The sequence below is a fragment of the Mizuhopecten yessoensis genome, unplaced genomic scaffold (genome assembly GCF_002113885.1).
Source record: "Mizuhopecten yessoensis strain PY_sf001 unplaced genomic scaffold, ASM211388v2 scaffold993, whole genome shotgun sequence".
Taxonomy (NCBI): domain Eukaryota; kingdom Metazoa; phylum Mollusca; class Bivalvia; order Pectinida; family Pectinidae; genus Mizuhopecten; species Mizuhopecten yessoensis.
Window position 1 is genome coordinate 48,865 of NW_018403824.1, and position 20,890 is coordinate 69,754.

A 20,890-nucleotide genomic window follows, 5' to 3' on the forward strand; every position below is an offset into this window, starting at 1 on the left:
GCGCAACCATTTCCACCTTGATCTCTCACACTTGACGCAACCATTTCCACCTCAATCTCTCACACTCGGCGCAACCATTTCCACCTCGATCTCTCACACTCGGCGCAACCATTTCCACCTTGATCTCTCACACTTGACGCAACCATTTCCACCTCAATCTCTCACACTCGGCGCAACCATTTCCACCTCGATCTCTCACACTCGGCGCAACCATTTCCACCTTGATCTCTCACACTCGACGCAACCATTTCCACCTCAATCTCTCACACTTGGCGCAACCATTTCCACCTCGATCTCTCACACTCGGCGCAACCATTTCCACCTCTACCATCACACTCGGCGCAACCATTTCCACATCTACTCTCACACTCGGCGCAACCATTTCCACCTCTACTCTCACACCCGGCGCAACCATTTTCCCCTCTACTCTCACACTCGGCTCAACCATTTCCGCCTCTACTCTCACACTCTCACACTCGGCACAACCATTTCCGCCTCTACTCTCACACTCTCACACTCCGCACAACCATTTCCACCTCTACTTTCACACTCGGCACAACCATTTCCACCTCTACTCTCACACTCGGCGCAACCATTTTCACCTCTACTCTCACACTCGGCTCAACCATTTCCACCTCTACTCTCACACTCTCACACTCGGCACAACCATTTCCACCTCTACTCTCACACTCGGGGCAACCATTTCCACCTCTACTTTCACACTCGGCGCAACCATTTCCACCTCCATCTCCCACACTCGGCGCAACCATTTCCACCTCCATCTCTCACATTTTCGATCACTATTTGACACTCTACCTTTTCATAACCCATCTTTCAATTTAAAGTTTCCTTTTGACAGTTTGAATCAGTCTTTTAAGCTTCTTATTAAAGGGACAGAATGGTATCTATCTTAACATGAAAGTGGAATGGCCAGACTGAATCCTCAATAATTGTTTTCTTGCTGTATATATGGTTATATGTATTGTACGGGCTGTATAGTATATAACTGTTGCTATAAGCCACCAGTGCTAGGACATATTACATGTATATTGTATGTGACTATAAAACCTGGTTGCTTCATTTGCTATCTGTCCTTGTTGATGGATGAGCAACAATAATTATAGTATTTCACTATAATCACATAACTTTGTAAACGCAATTGAGTAAAGTATATATTAATAATGTTTTTTGTTCTATTTTTACAGCTTACAGTTGTGATAAAGAAAAATGAAGATTGTGCGGCTCACCGATTTGTGACCTATGCTGCACAAACAGACAATCTACCGGGGTCGTTTGATGATGGTAGTACTACCTACGGCCCAGACAACAGTGTGAGATTGTACGAAATAGAACCTGGTAAACATATAAAAATCTACCTTAGGTTTATAGACACAACAATTGTGGTTCGCCAAATAGGTCGGTATTTCACCTTCGCGATCAAAATGCCACAGGAAGTGATAAATAAAAGCAGGGAAGAGGATGTGTTGGAATTGTGTGTGCGTGGTTGTCCGCAACAAGAACGGATTAATTATCAAAAGTATTTAGCAGAAAAGAAAAACAAAATTTTACCTCCTACCGGTGCAAGTAGTGATAGCATTGAAATGCAGCGGTCAGATGCCGTAAATTTGTGTAAAAAAGCCAAAGTAGTGGATTTTTATTTCGATTCGTGTGTGTTCGATCTCATGACAACGGGGGATAAGGTCTTCACCGTGTCTGCATATCAGGCATGGCAAGACCTCATCGAGCTCACACCAGAAATGAGGCAGACACAAACAAATCGCACAGACCTCTCAAGGTATGACAACATGCACAGCAGTGCTGCCACCTTCAGGACTAACTACACATCATCGTTTAGGATTTTAGTATTAACAATTCTGCTGTGTCTGTGGCACCAGTACCACCCAGTATAACACAGGTGTGGCACAGGTCTCTCATCCACCTGTGAAATACCTCTACTTACTTACCTTACTTAGCATTTGTGAATTCTTCCGAACATCGTAGCCTCATCCATATGTCTGTGTCACATGACTGTTGTCACGGATGCCAAGCTGTTGTTATCAGGTATGACTAACTCATCATTAAGCTCATCATCACATTCATCATATTTACATTCTCATAATCAAGTCCTCATTTGCATATTGCTAAAGCCAATCAGAGGAAATATCTTCTTATTCCTCCAAGTCCAAACAAATGGTAGGACTTTGTTTTGTTGACCCACCAAAAACCTGTTCATCTGTCCCGCATGTCCAAACAATGTTTTATCTTGTATATATCTGTATATAGAATACATATATATAAATATATATTGCATACAAAGTGTATGGAAATGAGCGTGACGAGTGAAAGGGAGATAATTAAAGGAAAATCAAGGAATGATATGTTGAGAATTATTGAATAATTGACGCTGTGTAACGTTAACGGAATATGTGATAAATTCAAAAGGAGGCTAAACTGGGTGCTACGTGTTAACCGTGTGAATGTGTTTGGTGCGTAAATGTTTCTGTGGAAAGCCTAATGGAATATGTTATGTTAATCAAGTATATTGGAAGCTAGGAACACAAGAAGAGCATTTAATTAAATTTCATAAAAATACACAAATTGATTTCAGTTTTACTACGATTCTGAAAATGAAAAAGTTATTTTTCGAGAGTCATGAACATTCAGTAATTTAATATGAAAAACAAAGTTAAAACCCTATTTGTAACGTGTATATGGTGGCATATTTTAAACTAAAATTTAATATGGGAAAGATTATTTTGATATATATGTTGGGGGGTTTTATGAAAAAAATAATCTTTAAGTTTTTGTTCATGCACATAATTCAGTCCACACATGGATATTTTGTATATTTGGCCATATATTGTATATAATGATATTTATGAAAGTCAAAAAAAACTCTTTTTTATATGATTGAATATCTGTTATGATTTTTTAACACCTATGCATTCCTTGCAAATGGGATTAAAAGATAATCACCCAATGAACTTATTATCACAAGGAAAGACTGAACATGTAAGTTGAAAGTGTATCGTCAAAAGAGCATAAAAGACCTCTCAGATCAGAGACATAGTCTCTGCTCCGATGTACATACAGTACTATTTTTGGACCGATTCCCTTAACCTGTAAATACAGATCAGAGTACGCATCAGTATGTTGAAACGAAGATAAAAAAAAGTATCAAGGGCATCGTAACTTTCTCAGGAAAGTATTCCTCATTGTGTCTTCTCTTCCAATATAGTTGACCAAAATTGTCTACTTTGGTGTGTCTGAGGAGAGGATGGTATTGCTAAGTGTGTGTATCAAGTCTGCTGAGAGATGGGGAGTGTGGAAGTTAAGAATGTAAATTCTAATTAAGTGAATTTTATTGTGGTATAAATTGAATGAACCTTTTTTTCTGAGTTGAAATAAGACAACTCTTAACCAAAGCAATGACCTCTGTTTGTACAGGGGTAGGGCATTTTACTTCGGTGAGCCATAAAAACTGTAATGCAAGTCGGTGAAGGCATGTACCATGAAAAGGTTGAAAAGGCTGGAAACTCTGACCCTGGCCGTGCTCTCATAAAACTTTTCTTAAAGGCAGCCATTGTTATATCGGTACAATGATAAGGGGAAGAGGGCGGGTATGGGCACACACACAGACAGAAATCCACGCTTTGTCCCTCTCATTGACAAACATGGTCCTATGGACAGTTTAAGTTCTCTAAAGTCTTGTTGACCACGGAAAGATTTTCAATTTAAAAAAAAAATTGACACACAGAGTCTGGTTCAAGTGGGTAGGGGAATGTTTCATCTCCTTGGTCAGGTGTACGAGGTTTAAAATATTTCCTTTCACCTCTCCGCTGGCTTTTGTTGGTACGTTATGAAAGGACTTGCCAAAATCTTTTCTTCTCCTGCACTGACCTGGGTAGAAAAGGGAAATGAGTCGTGTTATTGAACCAGAATTGGCCCGTTTAGTACCAGCCAGGGCATTGTCAAGACTGGGGTGATAGGCCAAATATAATCCTGGATGCTAATTCCTGAATGCTACAAGTGGGAACAGTTGGGATTCTGTTGGGATAGGTTACAAATGTTAAGTACTGGAAAATATCAGTCTGCCAATACCATGTCTACTTAAAACAGTTCACTTGGCCCTTACACACTTTGTGTAGTTAATTGCTAAGATTCTATATCCATCCGCAAAAATGAAATGTGTTTCCATAGATACGCCAAGGTTGTTGGGTGTAAAAGTGAATGTTACCTTAAATACGGTTTCAAATATTATCGTTTCACTGCGTTCATTCCAAGTCTCCACACTGTCAAGTTCATTCTATAAGGCCACAACTGCCAGTCATTGATGATATAAGGAGAATGTAATTATAAATTTTGATAAGACCCTTCGGAAAGATCCGTATGGATTTAATCGAATGTATAAGAAAAAGTGGTATATAACTAGTAAATGTATATGAGTGTTTAAAAACTGTTTGAAGTCAAGCAGTGCAAACAATCTGTCGGTTTGTTGGTTTACACAATGCACTCCTGTAAATGTCCCTTTTCCCAAATATTAATGCTGAAGTTATTTTATAGGTATAGAAAGGTATAGAACCCATTTTTGATTCAAATTTTTTACTGTTTGATTTTTTTTTTAAAAGCCCTGAATAACAGTCCATAATTCAGACCTAGATTTATTATAACTGCTTCAGAAATATAATATGTTTACGCTTTAGAGAGTCTTAAACCCTTTATAAACCCGCTGGAGCAGTTACAGAGACAGCTCAAGCACCTCCGTTTTATTGAGTCGGAGCGTTTTTACATCACTGTACTATATCCTTGGGGTTGTGAATGGCAAGACAAGGACACGTGTATTTGTTCTGTAACTGTGGCCCCACAACCGGTGACATATCAGTGTTCCCCCACATGTGTTGGCAGGACTATACACCCTTGAGGAGCTACGTTTGCCCCTTCTTTCTCTATACCAGCTTGGAGCCCCGACTCTCTCTCCTTCAGCCAGATTTTTATGGCTATATGGTTGAGAGCGTTCTCGGTCTTCCCTCTATATCTTGTGTGCTGTAGTGTTTAGGAGGCCTTATCATGAACTCAATCTTCCTAGGTTTGATGTGCACACCTGCACAAGTAGTTAGTGTGAGTTGAGTATATATACATACATATTTACGGGGGGCCAGTCAGGGGGAAATTCTGTAACTGATATAAAAGGTAATGTACATTTTATGGCCTTTTTGGCAGCTTCTAACCTTTTCAAAGGTTCCTTGGTTAAAAGAAGTGTTGGCAGTTGCACAACTTATTCAGAAGCTGAAAAAAATAGAGGAGATAAAAAAAATCATCCAAATATCCAAGAGTATGTTTTTACATTTGAGGGTGTTTTGATTTGGCAAAGTTCCACTGACAAATTTTAAAGTTTTTGTGTTTTCTTTGATGTTTTCATGCTACACTTAAATTTTGATTTTTGTTGGGGTTTATTTGTCACAATACACACTATTCAAACGTAATGGGATACATAACATTCGTAATATATTCTCATTGCCAAATATTAAGTTATGCCCAATAAACACAGTAAGAGGCATTTCACAAAGAACAAAGATGTGAACCATCTCACCTCTGTGGTAAAGACAGGATTTGAAATGAATCCTTTGTAGAATTCAAGGTGATTATCACAGTGTTAACACCTTTACATAGTTCCTCTGTCATATAATCTGTAGTAGTATAGATTGAGACTAATGGATGTATTCAGAAATGCTTATCTATCAGAGAAAGGAAGGACATCACATAAATATTTCATACTTTTAACAATTCCATGTGTTAAAGAATACATTTACCCCTTTATTTGCCTCTTCCGTAAATCAATGTCTATCTGATCTAAAGAATTTAAACCTAATGTTTGTGATTGATAAATGTGGCTTAATTCTTCTTAAAGAAAAAAAAGTTTTAGGGACGATATATTACAAACTATATTATGTAAGGTTAAAGATGTTAGGAACTAAGGTGTAAACTTTAACAAATTTAGTTTGTGTAGTAGACCTGGGGTTTTCCCTAGGTGCCTCACTATCCCCTTCTCCATTGGCCCGGTTGTAATTGAGCAGTAAATCTCGGGAATGGAGGACCTATGTCATACCAACGGAGAAGTATCATATAATTTATTTTATAGCCGTTTCTGATCTCGAGCTTTTAAAAAGCACAAAGAAGATTTGACCCATCCCCTCCAAATGTGATGTTTAGACCTAGTGCTAGCTTGTACAACCCCTGGATGGTCAGTCTCACATTTCAGTACAAGAATGCACTCCACAAAAAAACGGGCTTTAAAATATATTTTTGTCGAGTGTAGTTTTTACTTTCAAGATGAATATAAAAGAAATCTCATATTTCATATAGTGTTCACAGGCAACGTGTTAACAACCGTCTTGAAAATATCCTTCAGTACTGCAAAATTAATGTTAATGGATTTATTTTGTGTTTAGGAAACGGAAAAGAAAAATAGTTATGTAAAATGGAGCAGGTACCATTAAGTACATCAATCATATGTTTCAGACTCTCATTGTTTGCTAGGGCAATAGGGCAAACAAAAGTTTAGTATCCGCATTTAATAGTTGACAACAAACCCGACCTCGGTGACAGTATTATAGCTTGATGAACCCTGGCCATCTAGACTTGGGAGAGAGATTCAGTCATATTGGCTAGAACTAGGAAAATAAACGTGTAAAGGTTCAATCATGTTTGCTTGATCTCTGAAAAATCAATGCTAGAAAGTCCTGTTGGCTAAATAGAAAACTGAGGGAAATAATCTGTGAAAACATGACGTATTCATTTTTGTCAAAACATGATATTGTCAAAATTCATAGACACAGAAATTGAGGTTTTGAGATTTTTTTTTACATTTTGCGTCGTTAAATCCGACTCGATGTTTATGAATTTTATCGTGTGCCTTTTCTCCGCCATCATCTTTTTTTTCTTCTCCGTGTAATAACAGAAATAGCTGGCGAGGGTAGTATGGGTTTTGTCAAGTTGTGCACACTGTGAACCGAGATATGTTTAGCTGGTATGTTGACGTTTAATCTCCCTCCTGGATTCGGTATTTGGAATGTCAGAGTGTGACTCCTACCTCGTGTTCACACTGTAGATGCTTCAAACACAAATAGTCATCACATCATTCTTAGAGGTTGTCTAGGTTACGCTAATAAACTTTGTAAATTATTTAACCAACGGCATAGAAAGGGAACAGCTATTTTCACTCGATTATTACGAACCACACTTCCAACAATGTGGGTGCCATATTATCACGTAATGTACACATTTTATAGGAACAACAAAGAGAGAAATGGCAGATAGTTAATAGGAAACAACTGTGAAGTCTTAAAGGCTTTGTGAAATTGAAACTCTCAAATAGAGATATATAGCAAGTTTACAAATTAAATCCACATGTACTAGTATATCAAAGCTGCAGCTGTAGTCTGGTACATATCAACGTTATAACCGGTACTGGCCCGCTGTATCAGACTCGTGTAGCAAGTCAGAATCCCCTTTACATCCAATCGCTGTTATTCATAACCAATCCGATGTCCTGTTACAACCTTCCATTGCCTTAATTCATAACCAATCGCCTAATCTGTTATTGTTAATTGCCCTCATTAAGCAATCAGATCCTATGTCACTCTCAATTTTCTTTGAAACTAAATGCTGTGGCCAATGTCCCGTTAAGCAATTGTGTTATTGCTGAGTTATATATGCTGGCAAGAGAAGTCTGACCTGATGTACAAGTGTAGGCCGTGCTGCACTCTCTCGAATTTACATACTGTATATACATTCTTCGTCTTATACCTTTTCACGTCCCGCATAAATGTCGCCTAAATTGTTTAGACAGTTGTGAAATTTTAAATAGATGAATTCATGTAGGTTGGTAATGTATATATGCATATTTACATAAAAAATCGCTGCATGTGTGCAGTTGGTTCTGAAGTTTGATGCCTTCCACCCAGGTTGATGTTAGCCACACATGATATGGCCGACTGAGAGAAATGAATGTCCTGCAAAACAGCCATTAGTGTCAGATACAATATAGAGGTTCAGTCTAAAGGACATGCCAACTGTTATGAATATACGTTTGCGCCTTGGCTTTGAAGCCACCTGTGTTCTGAATAGTGTGATATTGTGTCATTATATGTACATTTTTCTCCTGAGGTAAACGTATCGCCGGGGACATGAGTACAAAGACTATCATGCTCCTAGTTCTGGCACGCTATTGAATTGTACAAGTATAACGTCCCATACACATCCAGCGTTATGGTGGCTAGTGTTAGGTATAAATGAAATTTAATATTTGATCATACCAGTTCAGTCAGCTGAAGATCACCTTTAATATATAAACCATTTTATACCTATTCTCCCGTTTGTGGCATGATCCAGATCATCTGAGGTCACAGTGTATCAAACGTTTCATGCATTCGTCTCCCTATGGAATTACCCGAATCAAAGTAAGGAAGGGTCCATTCCAAAGTGGTAGGGGGGACGACATGGTTAATCAATGTTTTGCCTATGTCAGTCGATCGGTCTCGGTGTTGCGTGATTGTCGTGGGGTTTGCTCTGTACGGTCTTACTCACTGAACACGAATGCCGACTTCCGAGGTTTGGCCTGAAATATCACCGACCCTCAATAATCTCGGGTTACCCCCCGTACCTGACTAAAGATATTTTCTTAAAGCGCATATAGATTAAAAGGTCGCTATGAAATGACCCTTGCAATGATTGCACATAGGCAATGGGGGCTAGGCATGAAAAATAGCCCGAGCTTCTACATTCTGTAATGGCCCACATAGTGCAGTTCAGGCTTTCCCCTTTAAATGTATTGTTTGGCGCTTCATGTTGTGGTCATACTACGATACCGATCGTGGTATGATCATTACTAGAATGACACAGGTGAATATGGGTTCGATTTAACCCAGAAAAAGAGGCATTGTTCACGATATTGAAGGTTACTAGAGAGACGTGTTTGGCACAATCTATTTATTTTATTTCCTCCAGGATTTCATTTAATGATGATGGAATTTTAAGCTCGGAAGCTGTTCATTTAATGCATCGGTGATCTGGATAGTTATAGTGAATATTTTTTTTGTGACCTTTTCTCCAAACTTTTTTCTACGCAAAGATTTGAATTCGCGAAAGAAAAAGTAATAGCTATACTTCTCTTGAAGTTTTAAGTCCTATATTAAGAAGGCTCGAATTATTTCTACACAGTCATTTACATTTAGACATTCCTCAAATTATCATCAGCTTCTAAAGGTGTTCAAAAGATTTAAGAAACTTTGCATATACTTATAGACTAAAAGCAAACTAAGCTAAAACAGTTATTACCATGAATGTTCTCTGTGTCATTCAAGAACGAAGTTTTCTCGCCTCTGTGTCACACCTGGGGCTTGTATATTTTTTGTTTCTTATTAGTACACACCTTTGAGATGTAAACTATACGACCAGTACTTAGTGGTAGACTAATAGATCCATCTTGTTGTGTAGCCCCCTGATTACCGGCCGCCGTACAGCATTAGGGCAATACATAACACGCCTGGTGGCAAAGGTGGGACGTTTTCCATCATTGTCACTCAGGCGCTTGTCACTTGTGTCATAAAGACCCCTTCTTCCTACACTGCCCGCTGGCATCATGTTTAGTCGGCTTAACGCCATAAAAATGTCTTATAAATGTTTGTAAAAAAATAATACCAGGGATACGAATTATATCCATCTGCAAGATTAATTTTAACTGATATAAAATGGTGTTTTTTATACATTCATAGAAATATTTATACCAATTAATATATGGAGAAGAATTACGTTTGCACTAAGGGTAAGTTGTCGAAATATGTTATCAGCTAGGGCACTCTCCTTCTGTGATAGGGATCGTAACATGCAGATCTCAAGATAACGGAATATGACTGTGTGTATGTACGTGTGAAATTTTATAATAATTGTATGAAATCATTTATCTTAGCCATCTAGATATATAACACATAAAACGGAAGTGTCTACATTAGGACATTATAAAATAAGCTTTGGACGAATTACTTTTAATATGAAAAAGGTGTTTTATAAGATAGCTGTGCGAATTTATTTAACTCTAATTTAAAATCTGTAAAACTAGAGCAACAAAGAAAAAAAGTGTAATAGTATGCTAAATCTTTATACTGCATAACGTCTTTGAAAATTAATAATACATCACAAAACCTTGAATGGTATAATTTTATTCTGAAGCAAAAATGAATGAACACAAATTAACTTCAATGATTGTTTTATCTTATAAAACGTTTTGATTTTGCAACATTCGCATACCATAGTGATATGTATTACGGACCTAGCCTATCATTTCCCCTACATTACCGTGTTCCTATTGAAGAAAAGATAAAACATTTATGTATGATTAGTATATTAAGTGCATAGACGACTTCCGAAGAGATAAGATCATACTCATTCATACTATAACCACAGGGTCGGTACTTCATTGTTATAGCTGACGCTAGTGGAACTATTCCATGTATAAAAACACGCAACACAATATATGTTAATTTCATCTGAAATCACAAAAAAACATAACTTTATTTACTTACTATATACACTCTCGAAGACATTACTGTGGAGGGCTATTATAAAATTCCTTACCTGTTTCACCGAAACCTAGCATTTATAATTGACAGAATTAATAGAACAGTATTGAAAGTATTACACATAAGTTATCAACATAATTGCTGAACTTATTAAGATCTGTATAATTACTATCTAAGCGATGTGATACTATGACTTATGCGTGTGTAGATGTATACGGTGTGAGGAGGGTCTCTCTCTTATGGGCGAGAAGGACTTCCTAAAGTCAAAGGTGCGTATTTGTTAGCCATTTATCATTGTCAGAGCAATAATATACGAATAAGGTAGATGTCCCGTTTCTCTGATGATAATTATGTGTAACAAAGCTACGTATATATCTGGTGTGTTAATTAGGAATATGTTACACATCGCTACAGGTGCGTGGTAAGCGTGTACTCTTGAGATCTCTATAATTGATGAGTGATACTATGTATGTATTCGTGGATTGACTTAAACACAGTTTCTGACATTGAATGATGTCTCATGGTACGTGCTTGTGTCGGACATCTTGAATACTACCAAATCAAAGATATCCGATTCTTTCTTTACTCTTAAAACTCTTAAAAGATTTTTCAACGTATTTTCGTATTTTGAAACGTATTGTTCCGTAAATGTTTCCACTTTAGATGCCAGGAATAATGTACGACAGGCGGGGTGACACATATATTTATGTTAGTGGTATATTCTCCAACACTTGGACTCCCTTATTTATCTGGCAGATGACCCAAGCGGGATCTGTGATTATACCGAGATAGACTATCACTTGATATTTCAGAGATGAAAATTCGAGATACGATTATCTAATTTGGGGACATATTTGGAATTCATATGGAGATAGCCATATTAAATCATAGCTACTCTTTATCGAGGCAGCACGAGGGCGCAAGGCTGTCAAGTCGGAGAAAGGTTTATGTGTGTGTAGCGTTTTAATTTCTGAAGGGCCGAGTCATTGAGGATAAATTTGTATGCTAATGATGCCTGGTTCAAACGTACATCGGTGTTCCGTTCTGTATTTAAACAGTATCATCTCAAGATTTATTTGCCTATTTTCATCATTTTGACCTGTTAACATCTGAGAGTTTTAACATTAGGAGTTAAATGTCCTCGCTGTTCACCTTGGAACCTGGCTATTTTGTTTGAATGGGGAAGTCAGCAGCGTTACTAAAATGTATATCACATCTGTAATCATTGTTTAGTCCATTTAGAGTTTTAAAAAAAGTAAAAGATATGCGACAGGTTTAATTTTGTAGGAAAATAGATATTTCAAAATTAACCAGCCCTGTAATATATCACCCAGCTGCAAACCACATTTAAGAATTCAAAAGTGTATAAAAACATTCCCAACTAGAACAAGGTCTTGCCAGATTGTAATTTTAGATGAAGTAAGAACTATTTAATTCCATCTCAGGGGAATGTAATTGTGGCAGGGTACGGAGTAGATAATAGCCGTAAAAATTTAAGTGAATTGTTGGAATACATTACTTCAAGACTGTATGGGCGTGAAATGTTTGAATGTCTAAAATCCTGGGCTTTTTTTTGCCCTACCTTCTCCGTTCTCAACACATCCTAACGCTATCAAGAGTAGCCCGTTTCGCTATCGTGAAAGTACGAAAACTTAACATATGGTTCTGTTTTGGTGGTAATTTTTAGTCACATGTATTACATTCCGTTTCACCCTCAGATAGGATGTTGGAACTGGGGGAGTTACGAGGCACGTAAAATCTACCATACACCCAAGCCTGCCTACTCTCGAGGGAGGATGAGGGTCACTTCCCTGCTATCTCTACCAGTCCCTGGGATGAGGGTCACTTCCCTGCTATCTGTACCAGTCCCTGGGGTGAGGGGGTTGTACACGCGTAGAAATGGGGGTATGGGTTTTACACTTCCTCTACTTCTATTCACCTGTTTTAGCTTATGTTCGGGTTCCTTCACCAACGCTGAATGGCTGTGTAAAACCACAACACTTACGTACTCTAGGAGACTACTGCACGTGCTCAGGCATGCCAGCTCCTTCTGTCCCAACTAATGTCAGCCAGTACTTTGGTTCTTCAAGGCATTGCTGGGATTGTGTTTTGATTTCATCCATCCCTGTCCTGCTAGTGACCAGTACGCGTGGATGTCTAAGAATAGAAGAAAAAGACGTCTTCTTCAGGCATTATTAATGAAGCTGAGCAGGCAGGTGTGTTGGGCGACTTTCTACTGTAATTTATCGGATAGGGTCTGTTTCATGTCTCAAGCGATTACCAGGTCAGTTTAGTATTTCACGATTTTAGAGTAAGGGGTGCTTCGTGGGGCTGCAACGAGATGTGATGGAACACATTATCTGGCACTTTATACTGTGTTTTACATACAATAGCCTGTTAAAGTGCATATGTTCTAATACATCAAGGCATTACTTTTATTAAGGGAGAAAATTGTTTTTATAGCACACAACCCTGCGTTCTCCCCGACGTAGTTACCGTATTCTATTATACAAGGATGTGAGCACGTTAATTTCTCGCTTCGGGGTCTTTTATTAGGACCGTGAGTAACGCGAATTCTACCGAAAATAGGCTATGGTAAAGGAAACTATTCTCGTGCTGATGTTGAGAAGAACTAACGAAGTTAGCAGTGTTTTGACTGATAAACCGTAGCGTTAGGCGGGGGAAACGAGTAGGTCAGAATCCTCATTCACAGGTGCAAGCACAGACCTCCTATTTATCAAAGCAGTTCTGACACTAGCGATAGCCTCAAACTTCACAAGAGAATTTGCATTTGTTTATGTTACAAGAGATTGCAGCTGATAAAACCGTACTGCGGGGGCTCACCACGGGGGTTTACCGTGGCTGTATATACCTGTGTTATTGTGTTCTAATCCGGGGAATAAAGCGAGGATCAAGTGTGGTACGATACAGTGATATTTCTATTGTCAAAACTAGTTACACTATGTTAGTGACCGTTTAGGGGAGTAGTTATTAATCAAGGGAAGGCTGCTTTGATAAAACCACGAAGAAGCCGACACATAAGCTATCGAAAACACTCGGGAAGGGTTTAATCTTATTGTCAATTTCTGTGGATACTCCTCATTTTCAAAGAATGATATTAACTTATTATAGTGATTGTCTGCCTTTTCGATGCCCTTACATGCCTTCACCGAACTTGTGTATTTTGTGATGATGCCATGAATGTTTGATCTGTGTTATAGCAAACATGGATATTAAAATAGAGAAAAAACTCCATGAAAAAAAATTAAAATTAAAAATTTTAATTATTGTGTTCGTTATATGTTGTGTTAAATGTTACTGCATCATTTAATTGGTACACGGAGACGAACGGGACGTTATTATGAAAAACTCTTACTCCATGGTTGATAGATTTGCATATTTGTTATGTTGATGATATCCTACACGCTTTCTTTTATAAAGACTGCAAAAGCAAACAAACCGCACTACATCAGGAATTCATGGTTGAAGTAACCTTTACTCGAACTGAAGCAAACACAAACGACCCGAGGAGATCTAAGCTCCCCACGTGACTGAAGCTGGATTCCGGTCAAGCGTAAGAATTGTATAATCGGCGAACAGTACCAAAGACACATATTTGGATATGAGCTGATTGAAATTCTTTCGCATTCGAGACTTTTTGACATTTTTTCTTTATGACAATCATAAGGGATTCTTGTAGGTTTGTGACTGACTTACGTTACATGGACATTAAAGCGTTGTCGTTTAATCGCTGTATAAAACTAACGTATGGTTGGAATATAATATAACACTTCGTTAAATAATTATTCAGTCAGTTGTCAAAAAGCGTGACAGTGGCATTTAAATCATCTTTTACAAATTGATAAATAATTAGGATAAACTCGAAATTATATTCTATGCATCACCTAAATGTAAGTAAAAGAAAAACTAAACATACCACACCAATGTCAAAACGCAAGAACGAAAACGTAATTGGAAGCAGCTACGAAAAGACAACAGGGCACCAAAATAAGATATCATTGTTTACCAGAATATCGGATGCTCCTGGAGGGTACGCGTTTCCTTACGCTACACTAGACATCTAACATTAAGCTTTCTGTCAAATTCAAATAATCTACTGGTTTTTGAAATCATCTGTGTAATATATAGATGCTGAATAAATGGTGTTGAATTTAGGAAATATAGAAAGCAAACGCGCAAATTCCTTTTTTGTGTGTGCAAAAATAGCAAGATATTGCATAGGATCAAGAGTCACAACACCGTAGTTGATGAACTAGTCTGTCACTTAACAGCCCGCCACCAAAAAAGGAAAACGCATGTATAAGATGTGTTGTAAATACAAAAAAAGACTGCATTGTCATCAAAAGGAGAAAAATGTACCACAGCGTCATCACAAATGGACAAAATATACCACAGCGCCATCACAAAATGACAAAATATACCACAGCGCCATCACAAAAGGTCAAAAAAGCCACAGACCCATCTCAAAAGAACAAAATATTCAGTGCCATCACAAAATGGCAAAATATACCACAGCGCCATCACAAATGACAAAATATACCACAGCGTCATCACGCCAGAACGAAATCAGGGGTCAACAAAGGGAGCGCCGGAGACACCAAAACAAAATGAAAGGCATCATTAAAGTTATTCCACAAATGTCATCTCGTGACATTTAGCTGGCTGAGAAAACTAAGAGATGTACCGAGATATTCAAATGATGGTTGGTATAAACGAATAACAGTATACAGCGGGCACCGACTGTTGTAGCCGGGAGCAGACGAGCACCACTTGTCTAATCAGTAACATTCCTCTACAAGACTAAGGGATATCATATATAATGAAAAATCGTTAAGCACAAATTTTATGCAAAATCATGCATGTTTTGGTACCTACTGACCCGACGCTTTATCCTTTTAGCATTACAATGAATATTAGCACACATTACACGTTCAGAAGTGAGACATTAAATGTATGCACGTCCATGTACAAATTAAGCACCGGTAGACATTTACATACGTCCAGGTAGTGTTACGGTTTGATATTCAGCGCTTACCTACAACCCGTGAAAGACATAACGTTTCATGGTCATACACAAATTGAAAGCATCTGCTCATACTAACAGTCTTCGTGAGAATAATGATTTTGTTTTCAATATTTTAAGGAATGTTTAAAGTCTTAAGTGGTTCCGTTTTCTGGCATGTTGGCAGGTGCCTTCTCTATCACTAATGAGGGATTAAACCCAAGTCGGGATACCGTATGCTTTAGTCTGAGCGTACATTGTTGACATCCAATTATTCTAGAGTGGACCATGATCGTTTACTTTGAACAACAGTCTCTATTCAAAGCCAAGTTCAAATCGATTAATTAGAGTAAATGGCTGAACTGAACAACAGTGGTTAACGTTAAAAAGTGCCAAGAGGGGCCTTTGAAATATGTTGTCCATCTCGGTGATTGGCAGATGAATTAAGCTCACCCTCTAACACCACTCCCTACAGTAGTTTGTTAAAGTTACCCTTACCCAAAGGTCAGCGGATACACTGCTGGGTACTCTGTTAAATGCAGAAAATCAGGACTTAATATTTCCCATGGACAAGGTCAGATTGAGACAGAAGGGTGCTGTTCTCCATTGGTTTGGTTATTATTATAGCGTCCCCAGTTTTGAGGGCCACTGAAGAGATTGGACGAGTACGAATACGGTTCAACGAACTTCACTAAAGTGAGTTCCCCACGGATATCAGAAATAAAGGAGAGCATGTCTGTACAAAAATATTTTATTCTAGTCTCAAATAATTATATATCAATACCAAACCAAAGATCAGTCGCACAATTTTATGAATTAATTGCATTAAAACACCAGATATATTATATATATATTGATAAAAATAGCATTTACATTTACATTTACGGCGATACTGCAAAGGGCCGTCGAACAGCATCAACTTGCAGGTAGACTTGGCATAAAGAAATAACTTGAAGAGCGGTTAAAGACTATACTACCGTATATTGTGTACAATGAGAGATCCCTGGAATAAGACGGAGCTAACCTGGAGAATACAGTAACATGAATTTACCTTATTTATATATAATTTAATCTTGCTTGTAACAAGCATTTTCAAATTTGGCTTAAAACGTAAAACAATGACGTCGCCATTTGTAACGTGGCTTTTGATTGGCTGATACAGCAGCGCAATAATTTCTAAGAGAAAAGAGCCCATCAATAAAAGTGGATGTCCAGAGGGATTGTGTATAGTAATTTAAATTATAACGATTAACTTGAATATATGTTTCATGTTATGGAGCTATAACACAAAAAAACCCGGAGCGACTTATTTAGAGTACACTCCGGGTTTTTGTGTTATATCTGGATAACATGAAAAATATATTCAAGTTAATCCTTAGGTACAGTATTTATATATAAAACAGAGCTAACCAGGAGAATACAGTAACATGAATTAACCTTATTTATCTATACAGGATGTATATATAAGACAGAGATAACCAGGAGAATACAGTAACATAAATTAACCTTATTTATCTATACAGTATTTATATATAAGACAGAGATAACCTAGAGAATACAGTAACATGAATTAACCTTATTTATGTATACAGTATTTATATATAAGACGGAAATAACCAGGAGAATACACTAACATAAAATACCCTTATTTATCTATACAGTATTTATATATAAGACGGAGATAACCTGGAGAATACAGTAACACGAATTACCCTTATTTATCTATACAGTATTTATATATAAGACAGAGATAATCAGGTAAATACAGAAACATAAATTAACCTTATTCATCTATACAGTATTTATATATAAGACAGAGCTAACCTGGAGAATACAGTAACATGAATTAACCTTATTTATCTATACAGTATTTATATATAAGACAGAGATAACCAGGGGAATACAGTAACATACATTAACCTTATTTATGTATACAGTATTTATATATAAGACAGAGATAACCAGGAGAATACAGTAACATAAATTAACCTTATTTATCTATACAGTATTTATATATAAGACAGAGATAACCAGGAGAATACAGTAACATAAATTAACCTTATTTATCTATACAGTATTTATATATAAGACAGAGATAACCAGGAGAATACAGTAACATAAATTAACCTTATTTATCTATACAGTATTTATATATAAGACAGAGATAACCAGGAGAATACAGTAACATAAATTAACCTTATTTATCTATACAGTATTTATATATAAGACAGAGATAACCAGGAGAATACAGTAACATAAATTAACCTTATTTATCTATACAGTATTTATATATAAGACAGAGATAACCAGGAGAATACAGTAACATAAATTAACCTTATTTATCTATACAGTATTTATATATAAGACAGAGATAACCAGGAGAATACAGTAACATAAATTAACCTTATTTATCTATACAGTATTTATATATAAGACAGAGATAACCAGGAGAATACAGTAACATAAATTAACCTTATTTATCTATACAGTATTTATATATAAGACAGAGATAACCAGGAGAATACAGTAACATAAATTAACCTTATTTATCTATACAGTATTTATATATAAGACAGAGATAACCAGGAGAATACAGTAACATAAATTAACCTTATTTATCTATACAGTATTTATATATAAGACAGAGATAACCAGGAGAATACAGTAACATAAATTAACCTTATTTATCTATACAGTATTTATATATAAGACAGAGATAACCAGGAGAATACAGTAACATAAATTAACCTTATTTATCTATACAGTATTTATATATAAGACAGAGATAACCAGGAGAATACAGTAACATAAATTAACCTTATTTATCTATACAGTATTTATATATAAGACAGAGATAACCAGGAGAATACAGTAACATAAATTAACCTTATTTATCTATACAGTATTTATATATAAGACAGAGATAACCAGGAGAATACAGTAACATAAATTAACCTTATTTATCTATACAGTATTTATATATAAGACAGAGATAACCAGGAGAATACAGTAACATAAATTAACCTTATTTATCTATACAGTATTTATATATAAGACAGAGATAACCAGGAGAATACAGTAACATAAATTAACCTTATTTATCTATACAGTATTTATATATAAGACAGAGATAACCAGGAGAATACAGTAACATAAATTAACCTTATTTATCTATACAGTATTTATATATAAGACAGAGATAACCAGGAGAATACAGTAACATAAATTAACCTTATTTATCTATACAGTATTTATATATAAGACAGAGATAACCAGGAGAATACAGTAACATAAATTAACCTTATTTATCTATACAGTATTTATATATAAGACAGAGATAACCAGGAGAATACAGTAACATAAATTAACCTTATTTATCTATACAGTATTTATATATAAGACAGAGATAACCAGGAGAATACAGTAACATAAATTAACCTTATTTATCTATACAGTATTTATATATAAGACAGAGATAACCAGGAGAATACAGTAACATAAATTAACCTTATTTATCTATACAGTATTTATATATAAGACAGAGATAACCAGGAGAATACAGTAACATAAATTAACCTTATTTATCTATACAGTATTTATATATAAGACAGAGATAACCAGGAGAATACAGTAACATAAATTAACCTTATTTATCTATACAGTATTTATATATAAGACAGAGATAACCAGGAGAATACAGTAACATAAATTAACCTTATTTATCTATACAGTATTTATATATAAGACAGAGATAACCAGGAGAATACAGTAACATAAATTAACCTTATTTATCTATACAGTATTTATATATAAGACAGAGATAACCAGGAGAATACAGTAACATAAATTAACCTTATTTATCTATACAGTATTTATATATAAGACAGAGATAACCAGGAGAATACAGTAACATAAATTAACCTTATTTATCTATACAGTATTTATATATAAGACAGAGATAACCAGGAGAATACAGTAACATAAATTAACCTTATTTATCTATACAGTATTTATATATAAGACAGAGATAACCAGGAGAATACAGTAACATAAATTAACCTTATTTATCTATACAGTATTTATATATAAGACAGAGATAACCAGGAGAATACAGTAACATAAATTAACCTTATTTATCTATACAGTATTTATATATAAGACAGAGATAACCAGGAGAATACAGTAACATAAATTAACCTTATTTATCTATACAGTATTTATATATAAGACAGAGATAACCAGGAGAATACAGTAACATAAATTAACCTTATTTATCTATACAGTATTTATATATAAGACAGAGATAACCAGGAGAATACAGTAACATAAATTAACCTTATTTATCTATACAGTATTTATATATAAGACAGAGATAACCAGGAGAATACAGTAACATAAATTAACCTTATTTATCTATACAGTATTTATATATAAGACAGAGATAACCAGGAGAATACAGTAACATAAATTAACCTTATTTATCTATACAGTATTTATATATAAGACAGAGATAACCAGGAGAATACAGTAACATAAATTAACCTTATTTATCTATACAGTATTTATATATAAGACAGAGATAACCAGGAGAATACAGTAACATAAATTAACCTTATTTATCTATACAGTATTTATATATAAGACAGAGATAACCAGGAGAATACAGTAACATAAATTAACCTTATTTATCTATACAGTATTTATATATAAGACAGAGATAACCAGGAGAATACAGTAACATAAATTAACCTTATTTATCTATACAGTATTTATATATAAGACAGAGATAACCAGGAGAATACAGTAACATAAATTAACCTTATTTATCTATACAGTATTTATATATAAGACAGAGATAACCAGGAGAATACAGTAACATAAATTAACCTTATTTATCTATACAGTATTTATATATAAGACAGAGATAACCAGGAGAATACAGTAACATAAATTAACCTTATTTATCTATACAGTATTTATATATAAGACAGAGATAACCAGGAGAATACAGTAACATAAATTAACCTTATTTATCTATACAGTATTTATATATAAGACAGAGATAACCAGGAGAATACAGTAACATAAATTAACCTTATTTATCTATACAGTATTTATATATAAGACAGAGATAACCAGGAGAATACAGTAACATAAATTAACCTTATTTATCTATACAGTATTTATATATAAGACAGAGATAACCAGGAGAATACAGTAACATAAATTAACCTTATTTATCTATACAGTATTTATATATAAGACAGAGATAACCAGGAGAATACAGTAA

At 35.5% G+C, this 20,890-nt stretch overlaps 1 protein-coding gene across 2 annotated transcripts in view; it reads left to right on the top strand.

Moving 5' to 3' along the window:
• Window positions 1-13,861, top strand: part of LOC110455973 (repulsive guidance molecule A-like) — a 54,558-nt gene extending 40,697 nt beyond the window's left edge. For both annotated transcript variants that reach the window (XM_021506464.1, XM_021506455.1), the window contains one exon: window positions 1,206-13,861. In XM_021506464.1, coding sequence (XP_021362139.1) covers window positions 1,206-1,910 — 705 coding nt within the window. In that variant the 3' untranslated portion in view covers window positions 1,911-13,861. The remainder of the gene's footprint in view (window positions 1-1,205) is intronic.
• Window positions 13,862-20,890: the final 7,029 nt, after the last annotated feature.